This window comes from Equus caballus, chromosome 9, assembly GCF_041296265.1.
Source record: "Equus caballus isolate H_3958 breed thoroughbred chromosome 9, TB-T2T, whole genome shotgun sequence".
Taxonomy (NCBI): Eukaryota; Metazoa; Chordata; class Mammalia; order Perissodactyla; family Equidae; genus Equus; species Equus caballus.
The window spans coordinates 93140432-93153295 of record NC_091692.1 but is presented as its reverse complement, the minus strand read 5'-3'; the positions used below and the strand labels follow the sequence as shown (position 1 = coordinate 93153295).

General features: G+C 42.5%; 1 protein-coding gene across 7 annotated transcripts in view; it reads left to right on the top strand.

The window, feature by feature from the left end:
* Positions 1 to 12864, top strand: part of FAM135B (family with sequence similarity 135 member B) — a 284079-nt gene that overhangs the window by 174303 nt on the left and 96912 nt on the right. For all 7 annotated transcript variants that reach the window (XR_002810524.2, XR_011421465.1, XM_001499583.5 and 4 more), the window contains one exon: positions 11501 to 11640. Coding sequence is in view for 4 of the 7 variants with exons in the window: in XM_001499583.5 (XP_001499633.1) it covers positions 11501 to 11640 (140 nt within the window). In the remaining 3 variants the exon portion in view is untranslated. The remainder of the gene's footprint in view (positions 1 to 11500; positions 11641 to 12864) is intronic.

The following is a 12864-nucleotide window of genomic DNA, read 5'->3' as shown; positions in this document are numbered from 1 at the left end:
CAGCAAGCTTACATGACTGCCTCTGCACCAAGGTGGAGATGTGAAGCAAAATGAGCCTGGGAGAACAGGCCATCTGGTAATTGAATCTAAAGCTGCAATAATTGATTCTGAGGACAGAGGCCTAGGTATGCATTGGTTTTGGAGCCAACTGGCTAAGATCGGCTGACATTCAGGCAGGTGCTGCTGCGACTTTCAGATGTTGGTTATAGAATTTGCTCAGACATAAAAGCATTGAAATATACAGTCCTTCACTGTCCCACTGAGCACAAAAGGGCAGTGTGGGGCAGCAGGAAGGGCAGTGGAATTCTGGATTCTACTGCTGGTTCTGCTTTTGGGCTGGATTCTCCATCTCCCTGAGACTCCTAGTTCCTATGTGTGAAATGGGTTTATAGAGCTATGTGATTTTCTTTTAGCTGTCAGTCCCCACATTGGATGTGTGGGCTCTCAGACGTAGGATGGGGTCTCAGGAATGGAAAAAGAAAAGTTGTCTTTCCTAGTGAGGACTCAGTCTTCCTTTGGGGATAATCACAGTCCCCAGGCTAACACTCCACTTCTTATTTTTCCAAACTCTTATTGAGCATCTAGTTTATTCAGAATACTCATCTAGGTCACAGAGAAGAGACCCAAATGACTGTCCTATTGTCTGCCCTCATGTAGCTTGTAGAGTGATGGAGGAGAGGGAGAATATGTAGGTAGGGATAAGGTGGTTCCAAGATGAATAAAATAGAAGGTGGACTGTATGGGACACAACAAAGGTGTAAAGATAAAAAATAAAATGGGAGTAGATGTGCATTTTTAATAAAAATAATCGCGATAGTCATTGTATTATCTAACCTTCAAAATGACCCTTCAGAAAAAGAGGTTCTCATGGTTAGTTTACATATGAAGAAGATTAGGCTTAAAAAGTTAAGTAATTTGCAAGTGAATAAAGTCAGAACTTGGATACAGAACCTGATTTCAGTGCCTGTGCTGCTTGTAACTTCACTAAATGGAAAAGTCTTCATGAAGAGGGGAGATTTGACAGGTCACTGATGGATAGGCAGGATTTTGAGATGAGGATGAAGCTATTGACTCATTAAAAAATATTAATTTTGTGCCTCCTATGCCAGGCACCTTGCTAAAAGGCAAGAACACAATGGTGAGTGATACATTCTCCAAGCTTGGAGGAACCTTGGATCTAGTCACACAAAGACATATAGACTATAACTGAATGACAGGGGTTCTAAGCAAGCTGGTGAAAACTGTTCTGGGGACAGAGGAGGGAGCAAATATCCCTGCCTGGGGCATTGAGAGAATTTATGAAAAAGGGACAAAATGAACAGAGTCTTGATGGATGGAAAGAAGAAAGCTTAATGGGAAAAAAATGTCAGAGGAAAAAGAATATTCGAAAAATATTTACAGCTTACCCACTTTGAGCAAGTGCTGTGCTAGCATCACTGAAAATTATCAATAAACAACCAAATTTAATTGGAAAGAAACTTGTATTTGGCATGGCAGAAGCCATGATGGGTCAATACTCCTTGACATAAAATAGTTAATAAATTAATTCGGGCATTGAACCATTGTGTTCATTTACAGTGAATCATAGACATTCATTTCCATTGTCTGATTTGACACTCATGACAACTCTGTAATTAGGGATTGTGGCTCTATTTTACAGAAAACAAAGGGATTTAAAGAACTTCATGTCTTTGTAATAGGGAAAAATCAGGACACTAACGCAAGTGTCTCAGTGCTCCCCCTATATCCCAGTGGCCTAAAGAAGCTCTCTGACACTGCTCACTCCATCTTGCCATGTCAGTGTAATTGACTCAACACTTATTGATCACTTACTATGGGTTAGAAGTACGAGATTCAACAGACGGTACTATTGAGGAAATGACAACATTTATTCAATGGAAGAGAATGGTAATGGGGCTTCTTCAAGAGCAGGGACCATATTGAGTCTACAGATCCTGGACAGGCCCTAGAATTCACAATATTTTTCATGAATGGGATGTGAGTGTGTAGATGAGGGGAGGTGCAGTGGATAGGTGGTAGCATCTTCTCAATGCTGAGTGGTGTTAAGGAGTAAATGTATAACATCCAGAGGTGAGAACATTCACTCAAAGCTGCAATAGTCGGAGAAAGCTTGTTGAAAGGGAGAGTGTTTGAAATAGGCCAGAAAGATGGGACGAGATCAGATCCTGCATCAATCTCTCAGGATCCTACTCCCCAAAGTGTCAGCGCTACATAAGTGGACGGTTGCCATATGCTCCAGCTGTGTCTGAGACTGGTCCAATCTTAGGCTGGAGCTAAGGTGGCAAATGTAGAAGATAAGATGAAATATCACAAGGTTTGGTCAGGGCATGTAGTAGATGCCCTTCTGTCTTGCATTTGCTGTGTGTGGAGTTGAAGGTCAATTACTGGGATAGCCAGGGCCAGGTCTGAGTCAGGGTGACTCATTAAATTTGAGGTCATCAATTGTTTTGGGACTCTAAGGCATGCATATCAACTAGGAGAACCTGGAGCCATCAAGTGATAGAGGAGGTTTGAGTTGGAGAGAGGAAAGCTGGCCCTGGAGTAATTCCCAAGTTCATGCACAGATGGACTGTGCATCTGTGGTATTTGGTACAGATATGCAGCAGAAGGCAAAGGCACTGATGAAAGGAAGGAAAAAATGTCAGCTGCAAGACTCTCCATGTCCTGGAGGACAAGAGTGCAGGTCACTCTGGGCTGCCACTGGAGTTTAGAGGGAGAAGGAGTGAGATGAAAGCATGTGAAGCTGAGAAGAGGAAACCCGACTGGTAGCACAGGTCTCAGTAAGGATGACTAGTCTGACCTGCACATGATATGGCAATGCCATCTTCATTTTAACCAGGAGCAACATTCAGCCAATGCATCTGGTGTGAGCAGTTGTATAGTAGCTACTGCCCTGAACTTTCCAAGCCTCCCCTCCACTGGCCAGTTAGCCTGCTCCTCTACTCCAGACTCTCACATTCACTACAATCCATAAATAAAAGATTTCTGCCTGGCACAGCAAATGGCCTGTAGGACCCGGCCCATCACTGTTCCTGACATGCATTCTTATTGGTTGGTGCATCTGCCAACAAATTTGGAATATCCTGCCCCATCTCCTGACTGTAGGTTTGTGCTCTAATGGACAGGACAGAGGAGTTCAATAGAGAAAAGGTGAGGCATAGGAGGAGAGAGTCAAGGTGAGAATGTCCTGTGACTGGAGATACCTCCACTCATTCATAGCTTGGGGAGGGGGAAGGGGGTTGACCCTTGGAAGGAGCTGGAGGCTGAGGCTGCCCATCTCTTTCTGGACTAGTCAGTCTTAGCTTTGCCCCGGGCAGTGGCGCTGGTCCTCCAAAGGGACTTCTATGTCTGTGGAAGACAAAGGCCAAGCGATCACCTGGTCTAGTGACTCTGGGGGCTCCCTGCTATTTTGGTATCAAGTCATAACTGCTCCCTACATTCTGTGATCTCCCATTAAGGCCAAGGTCACTGTGGGCTGGATAATAGCTCTGTGCTTCTTGGAACAAACTAGGGACCATGATTGGGTGGGGACGCTGCAGATCTTAAAATATTTGATTAGCCAAAATTGTGGCTATACTTAGTTCTTTTGGGGAAGCATATGGCTGAGGCAGATGGCTGAGGCAAGTCTGAATCACATAAACAGGGCTCTTTGCTTCCCATTTACTGTGTCTCCTAATGACTTACTAACAGAAAGTGTTTCGGGATTAGAAGTTGGAGCCTTGGTTACACCCTTGTCAGAAAACCCCATGTGGTGCATCTCAGGCATTCATAGTGTCGGCTATTTGAAAGGGAATCTGGATGGGTGTGGATGCCAGGTCATCATGAGGACATAGTGGACAGCAGAGCCAGCTAGCTGCTTGAGCCGAGATTTAGTTCACTTCCACAATGTTTGTTAAACACGGCTGCCAAATTCTCTGTGATCGGATCACTTGGGGCTTTGATCAGTCATGCATTCTATAAATATTTGCCTGGCCTGGACACTATGCAAAGCGCCAGCTCTCTGTTAAGCCCTCTCCTTGACTGCAGCTTCCACGTTGATCATTTAGGGCCAATTAAACCATAGTAAAGAATTTATATTTTATTCTAAGCCCCATGGGGGATGATGAAGTCTGGTTTATATTTTATATTAATAGACTAAAGAGTGGTAATAGTAGAAGGAGAAAATAAAGTTTCCAATACTCAATGTTGAGAGAAAATCATACAATGACATAGAGAGGATTAGATTAATCAGAACCATATTTTGAATGTGAGTCCATAGGATTTGCTGATGACTGGATAAGGGGTGGGGGAAGAGGAATCAAAGATGATTAGGAAGTATTTTACTAGTGTGGATAAGAGATTGCACAGGAACACATTTGGGAAATGCAATCAAAGGTTCTGTCTTGGATATGTAAGTTTATGGTGTGTGTTTGACCTCAAAGGGGCAATGTCAAGTGGATATGGGATCATGCCTGCTCAGGAGAGAGATGACGCTAGAGTCATACATTTGAGAGTTCTCAGCTTATAAGTGCCTGGCTAAGGAATTGGCTAAGATTCCCTAGGGAGAGAGCAAAGCTTATTAAGGAGAAAAGACCTGAGCCCAAGACCTGGAGGTCTACAGCACAGAGAGGCGGGAGGCACAGGAGGTGCCATCTCAAGGAATTAAGAGGAGAAGCAATGAGGTGGAAAATCATGAGCTTGGATACGTTCCATTTGCAGGCAGGGTGGAGAATAAGGAGTCATCTGCTACCCCGTGGAGTCATGTTGTTATTTTCATGTTTGCCTGTGAAAGAACTAAGGCTGGGAGAGTTGAATCTCACCCAAATTCTCCCAGCTAGTAAGCAAGGAGATTCTTCATGCTCTGTCCTTCCAAACAATGCCCATTACCCTAGTCCAGACCTGCTCTCTTCCCAGGGTCAAAGGACAACTGAGGATTCCCTCTCCGCTTGCCCTGAGAGTTCTAGTAGGAGCTGGTAGAATTCTGTTGTGGATAATTTTTAATAGTCACCTCAGCTACACACTCCTATCCATCTAGCAGTGTATTGACTGCAGTTTCTCTGAGCACCTGTTAAATGTCAGACCCTGTACGTGGCACTTTCATAGGTCATCTAGTTCAACCCTTCCAGCCTTGAAGAAGTCCTTTCTCCCATCCCCACTTCACAGGCAAGGAGACTGAGTCTTAGATCAGATAAGTTCCTTGTTCACAGGTACATGGTGTACAAATGGCAGAGCCCAGAGCAAATCCACATCTTTTAACTCGGATCCACTTCTTGTCTTTACAAAAGCATGAGGTACAAGGCTGTGTACTGGACTCTGTACTTGAAATGCAAATTGAAACACCTGGGACTACTCGGTGGCTAGGACCAATCCAGTGGAAGCCCGGCGGGTGAACTGTTGGCCGACTGGAGTATGTTAGAGGCGACGTGCTGGCCTTTTACTTTTGAGATTATACAGAAATACACATTATTGGCTAATAAAGTGTTATCAAGTGCTGACCTTACTGGGCTCATTCTAATAGGTTGGTCACAATGGTTTATAATTAAGTAATTAAGCCCACTTGGTGTTGATGGGAGACTGCTTACTGCTAAATTGCAGCAGCAGCCCTTGTTCATTTCCAGTAGGTTAAATGGTGTTTTTTCCTGAGTTCTTTGGTTTAGTTTCTGTAAATATGAATTTCTGCCAGGGCAGTATCTGCTTTGTAACTTGAGTTTTCTTGTGGAGTAGGCAAGGAGTCAGATGTCGTGCTGGAACTACCACTAACCTTGGGAACCTTCCACAAATCATCCCCCTTCCTCCATGCACTCATTTATAATGAATTAATTGATTGATTCAATGCATATTTGAGTGACTATAATATGCAAAGCCTGCTATTCCATCATTCTAGAACTTTAATTCTTATTCTGTAAAACAGAAGTGATGGCGCCATGTGAGTGCAGTGAGGACAGAATGAAGTTGGGAAATATTGGACTAAGTATTGAAGAATACTCCTTGTCAGTGTCGTTTCATGACCAATGACTAGCATTATGTCTAACATATTGCCTGGGTGGTGGTTTAGTTAAATAATAAATGGCTGAATAGACAAACTGAGGGAGGAAAGAATGAAAAAAGCACAAGATTTGGAGTCACCATTCTACCATCTACTATATTTGACACTGAGGAAGTAACTTAACTTCTATGATCCTGAGTTTCCTCATGAGTAAAATGAAGACTCTCATACCCAAGGTTATACAAAGATAAGGAATATAAAGTACTTGGAACTCAGACCAAACAATCCCAGGCTAGCTTCTGTAGAGCAATTTGCAATGAGTGAAACAGTTTTGTATTTAGTATGTATTACAGAGAAGTGACTTTTCCAAATCAAATAGTTAATAAATAACAATATCTACACACAAACCCAGTTTGTTGTACCTAATTTGCCACCTCAATTAAAATGATTGAAGTAGGACATATAAGACATTGCAAATAATGCAACATATTTGGAGAGATCAGAAATTCATTTAGACAAGGAGATGAATGACAAAGGAGCTACACATCCCTTACTCCATGGACAGATATGTGAGACAGATACACCCCATAAGGAACCATATGATGGTTCATTGCTGAATCGCAGTGTTTTGCCCAGGACCTGATGCATGGCAGGTGATTAAAAAAATTAATGAATAAATGAATATATCTTCTAGCAAAAATCACAGAAACATATTAATCTGGGATTAAGGGCAAGTCATAAACTCATATCCATGTGCATTAAAGAAAAATACTCAATATTCTATGTACAGTAGGGCACTTTAAGTAGAAAGCAAGAAAAATGTTTGATATTTGTTCAAATGGCAGTAAAAATGACAAGTAAAATACAGCCCTTTATTGATGTGTCACCAAGGCGATGCGCTTCAAAAATTGAAGGTACAAGTACATTCATATCGCTTCAGACATTTCACAAAGGCACTTGCGTATCTGACTGCTCTCTTAGTAGAAACACCAACACACTTCCCCCATCTCATATTGTCCAGGAAACTCTGGGCTTACACAATGAAATGAGGTTCTTTTCTGAATTCCAGATTAGGAGAGAACTGGGTCTGATCAGTCCCTTGCTGCTCGGGCTTCTCAACAGGTGCTCTGTTGATGGTGGTTCTCCAGAGTTCTGAGAAGCCTGTAATCTCAATGCTGACCTTGCTGGTCCAGGCAGCTGCACAAGTCTTAGGGGTCCACATCTCTGGACCCCAGCTTATTACCTTTTAGATGGCATTCACATACTCAGCCATTGATCTTCAAAGCACAACCTTTAGGCCAAGTTAGATGGGTCCACAAAACCTTCCAGTTCAGAATGTAACCAAATCAGTCTTCCACTCATGAACATTTGGGCAGTTGTGAGCAACTATTCATCATCCTTGGCTCCAGCTTTCCTCAAGGTACTTTTATTCCTGGAACAGGTTATCCTTGCCTGATCCCCATAGTTAATGTTAATATGTTAATACCTCCTAGGTCAGAAAAAGTCTAGCCTAGTCCAACAGGTCTCCTCAACTTCCAAACTCCAGAGAAAATCATCAAGACCTTGGTTTCTTTGCTCCCCGGAGTTCCTGCTCTCTCTATGCTTACTGTTCCATTTGTGATAGGCTCTCTGGGGAAAGTATCAGCGTTAATTGAATCACAGAAGGTCATGTTTATACCTCTCTACCCTAGCAATGAGTGTTCACTGGCCCTACCAGCCAGAGAACTCTTATGTGTTACAGGAAATCATTCTGGTTATTCTCTGGAAAAACAGTGAACATCTGTTTCAAGGTGGCTTTCAATTCTGCCTATTCTTTGAAATGGTTAGGAAAAATAATAAAGCATGGCTTCAAGGTGACTCTCTGTTCTGTCTGTTCCTAGAAATAGCCAGAAAATTGTCTAGTATAAAGAATTATTGTCATTATCATCTTCATCTTACCAGGAAATCTGCTTGAGTTTTGAGAATTTTACAGTTAAACACACACTTCTTTACTCCTCATCTCATCTGAACCTTAAGTTCATTATGTAAATTGGGCAGGGCGTGATTCTTGCCTCATCTAAGCTTGGACTTAATGGCCTACCCAAGGCCACACAGTGAGAAAGTGGTGGGGCAAGTCTAGAACTTACCTATGCCTTACTGAAGGAGGTCCTGTTCTAAACTATTAGAAAGCCAAGGTCCTGACCTTGAGTTGCTCATAATCTAACTTAGCTTTTCCACTTCATGAACTCTAATATGTTTGGAGGATTCTTCCATATGATCGTGGCCTGGGTTTGAAGACATTCGGGGATAGCTTCTCAGAATCTTCTTTTTCAAACAGCCCAGGCCTCACCTAGCTGTCCTCAGGCCTGGAGGGTTGGAGGGAGTCCCTGAGAGTTTTGACTGTTTAGCACAAACCCAATTCTCTCAGGAGCTCCTATGTGCGGGCAGAGCCATAGCCATGTTCTTAGAGTGGGAGTAGGGTTCAGTCCACAAAGAAAGGTCCATGAGAGTGCTGTAGGTTGGACTCTGGAGCAGAGGGTCCACATCAGATGAACAAGCACCTATACTTTCTGCTGATCCATGCTTACAAAGCCCTCTGGAGCTGCTGGGGACTCTCAGCAAAGGAAAGGTCGTTGTTTGAGTTGTGAACACTTAGAGGTACATAGATAAGCAAAGTGTTGATACCACTCATTTTTGGGAAAAGAAACAGCAGAACAAGAAGTATTTCATGCTTGCCTTCTGGCCTGAAATTCCAGATCAAGTTGTTTGAGGTACCCTTTGGGCAATGGGAGCCATTGAAGAGTTCCTTTTCCTCCTCAGCCTTGTTCTCTTTTCTCTTTTCCCGTCCTCTCTTATTCCTTTCTCTTCCCTTCTCTTCCTCCTCCTTCTTCCTTTCCATCAGTCTTGTTTCCCCTCATAGTTCCAACTCTCCTTTCAGATACTTATGCATGGTACCACTCCTGACATACAAAGAAGAACACAGACATTTGGGAAGACTCTAGTTTTTACCTTCTGATTGGACCACTTGAGTAGAAATCTGGTTGCTAAATAATAAATACAAATATTCTAAAGAGAAAAGTGGCTTTTTATGCCAAGGTTAGGAAAGGGCAGCATTCCAAATTAGGAACAAGATCTTTAAGGGTGGAGAGAGTATGTACTTTCCCATCTCTGGGTGCCCAGTGCCTGAGCATAAAGGGAGGGTGAGCTGCATGAGATGTGAATGAGTGCCCTCTGTCTGCCAAGGAAGACCATGAAGAATGAGCATGAGAACAAGTACTAGAAACTTCAGGAAGTGGCCTTGCCCAGAAGAAGAAAATAGCATCTCCTCAGACTGCCAGCAAGAAGGAGCAAGGATAATGGACAGGATGTCCAAGTGTGGATTGTGGTTATTGAATAAAGTGGAATCCCAATGGGAACAAAGCAGGCAGGCACTGTCTCAGTGATACCCATTGTCCCAGAGGGTGTCTCATGATCAGTGAGCCTTCTCTTGTAAGAAGACACCTGTTTTATTACCTCCTTAATAGTGATGAGACAATGACACAGAAAGTCCCACAGGACATAAGAAATGCCTCATCCTGGGTTTAATGGAGCACCTCGGGATTTGATGATCTTCTGTAAATACTGCTGAGTTCTGTGATCTAGTTTGCCAATCTGCTCAAAATCAGATGAATTTAATCTCCCATATTAATATGGCCAGCATAAACGTATTCAACAAAAAATGCTCAGACCTTCCTGTAAACACAATTAAAAAGTCATCCTACAGAGTATTGCATGCCCAGTACATGCCTGGTCTTAGGATCTTGGTTTATTTTATCCTCTTTATGTCTACACCAATCATAGGAGGTCAGTGTGGATATGCTCATTTTTCACATGGAAAGCTAGTGTTACAAGGGGTGATGTCACTTGCCCAAGAAGGCAAGTGATTGAACTGTTTTGCTGGCTGTCCCTCCTGGTACTAGACGGCTTGGTGTTGCTCTGACCTTCAGAGTGTTTACCCCATCCATCCTGTTTCATGTTGTCAGTCTGGCTTATAGATCAACCAGACCTTGACAGTGATAGAGAAAAGGCTGGTGCAGCGAATAAAAACAGAAAAAAATTTGCACATGAGGATCACTTCTACTTAAAAGGCACATCAATTTGAATCCAAGAGTTCTATAGAGGGCTGCATCAGGCCAGTAATTTTATTTCCTTCATGACGAAGTGCAAATTAGAGCAGGCACATCTGAGCAGCCTTGGAAATGACCTAAGATTTCACATTCTTTTGTTCCCTACTTCTGAAGCTACAAGGTAGCTGTTTGCTTAGGTATCACTGTGCATTGTGGGTGACAGTGACCCTTTGTCCCTGTTTCCAAGAACTCTTTAAGCCATCTGGGGACAGTGCACAAGGCACTTGAGCAGTTTTTTCTTTGCTGGTTGGACTGACTTTTCTTGTTATTTTCATGACTCCCTTTGCATGCTATTTCGTTCTTTCAGTAATGCTTTATAGAGTAGCTATCTTTTCTAGGAAAGGGGTGCATTGTATTCATTCATCTGAGACTTCTTTTCTTGGTTGTTCAATGGAGATGAATCCATACAATGCCTCCTCATACAGAAAATACCGAGACATCTAGCTCTTCTTCTTTCAACCTTGGTCTCTTCATCTGTAGTGAAACTTACCCTAGCAATTTTCTGTGAGGATTAAGGAAAATAACACATCTGAAAAGCACCTTGGAAACTGTAAATTACCACATAGTTGGTCATTATTATGAGTAGGTAATCTTTGCCTTATATAAGTATTAGCATTATTTATTTTAGAATATTTCTATATTATTCCAACTGTGCAGTTTATGTGTTAAGTGATTTGGAGGAATTCACCCATTTGCCATCCATAATAACCCTGGTCACTGGCTTCAGTAAGGTCCTTTAAGCCTTTGTCTTTCTGAAGTTCTACTTAACTTTGAAACAGTATTTAAGGATTAAAGTATGTTTAGAATGCATTGGAGAACACAGAGGAGAACAAGTTTCTTAAACAACTTGATATCTAGTACAAATAGAATTAGCGCATTTACCTAAAACTCAAGACAGAGTGTTCCTCATATTGTATGTGATGTGCATTCAGGGAGAGAGATTCTGTGGGTGCTAGGAAGTCCTTGTAGAAGAAGGGCAGCTTCTGTCTTTATCTCTTCTTGTGACTGTTTCCAGGGAAGGGGGATTATGGAAGGCTTCACAGAGGAGGGGACATGTGAACAGCTAAGGACTTTAGCAGACACCAATTTCTAGCCAAGCAGCACTGCCCACTGCCACAGCACGGGAATTGATTTAACCAAGATCGTATGGCTTGTAAGGGATTGAACAAGGTTATTCTGAGATGCCACCCCAATTCACTGAACAGAAGTCTGTATATGGCAGGATCTCATTTGTCTGTGATTTGAGTCTTTGGACATTGGAATGCAGTTTGGGGCCATTTCTTTCCTTAAGCTGCACAGACACCTGAGGAAGTTGCAGGTACAGGGCAGTACTGAAGTTCATGGGCTCTTACTGGTTCTTGTTTTGCAGACAGCAGCAGCCTGCATTCAGCCTGTGTCCATGAGAGCACTGTGCACAGCCGGATCTTTCAGATCTTATACAGGAACGAAGAGGTGCCCATAAATGATGCTGTGATCTTCCGAGCTCATTTGCTCTTAGATGGTGAAAGGGTAAGTCCTGGGATTTACCACCAGCCACAAGCTGCATCCCCTGCTTGTCCCGTTTGCACCCATTGCTAGGTAAGTAGTGGTAAGTGAAGTAGAAACTACAGATTTGTTTTGAAATCTGAGAGAGAGGGATTCATGATTTTAGAGCATTCATGCACTTATTTATTTGCTCATTTTTGAACTCATTCTTCCATTCACATATTTGCTCATTCCGTGTTTCAAGAAGTTCCCATGGAATAACTTACCGACTCTATTTTGCACTCTTCAGTTGCCCTTTTGTTCATCTATTCAGCCTTTCTGTCAGTGAGTCAGTCAGCAGATGTCTACTGAGCATCTGCTTTGTGCAAGGCTCTATATTGGGCCCTTGGATGAGGGACAAAGCTTAAGAAGGCAGCAGGACCTCTGACCTCAAGAGATGGATAATTTATCAGGAAAAGAGATATATAAACCAGCAGCCTGGGGTATGATATGCACCATGAAGGTGCATGTTGGAATGAAGAAAGGGCAGCAAGGATGGAGAGATGAGCACTGTGGGAGGACAAAGCTGGTGCTCAAAAATGGTTCCACCAAGGAACTGGCTTTGATATGTATGTGCTAAGAGTTCATTGGACAAAGAGATTGAGGAAGGGCATCCCATACAGGGGAACAGCATGAGTAAAAGCCCAAAGGCCTTGAAGGCCTCATTCTCTTTGCTGGAAACTAGATTGAAAATTCCCTATTCATCAGATTAACATATTTCAAAAGAATATCTGAAGTCTAAAGCATTACTCTCACTCCCCTAGTCCTGCCTCAAATTTCTATTGCCACATTCCAGCTGATTATTTCCTGCTAGGATACCTTTAATATTGTGGAAGCATATTCCTACTTAGAAAAGATTAATTAGAAGCAGGTCCTGAGTCGCATTCCCCATGTGGTGTGCATAACGACTCCTACTGGGCATCTAATTTCTTCCCCCTCTCGTGCCTGTGGCTTTTTGTGCATATCTTTTGTAGTCCAGGTAGTCACCAGGTTCCCTGGTAGTGACCAGTGGCTAGAAGTGAAAAGCTGACAAATTATTCATTCATCAACCCATCCATCCATGGAAGATTTATTGAGCACCCACTAAGCACCTACTATGGGCTAAAGATAAAAGAGTGAACAAGAAAATATCCCTGATGTCTTGGGTCTTATATTTGAGTGTAGATCAATGCATCACAGTGTAATCCAATAAATCAATCATATATATTC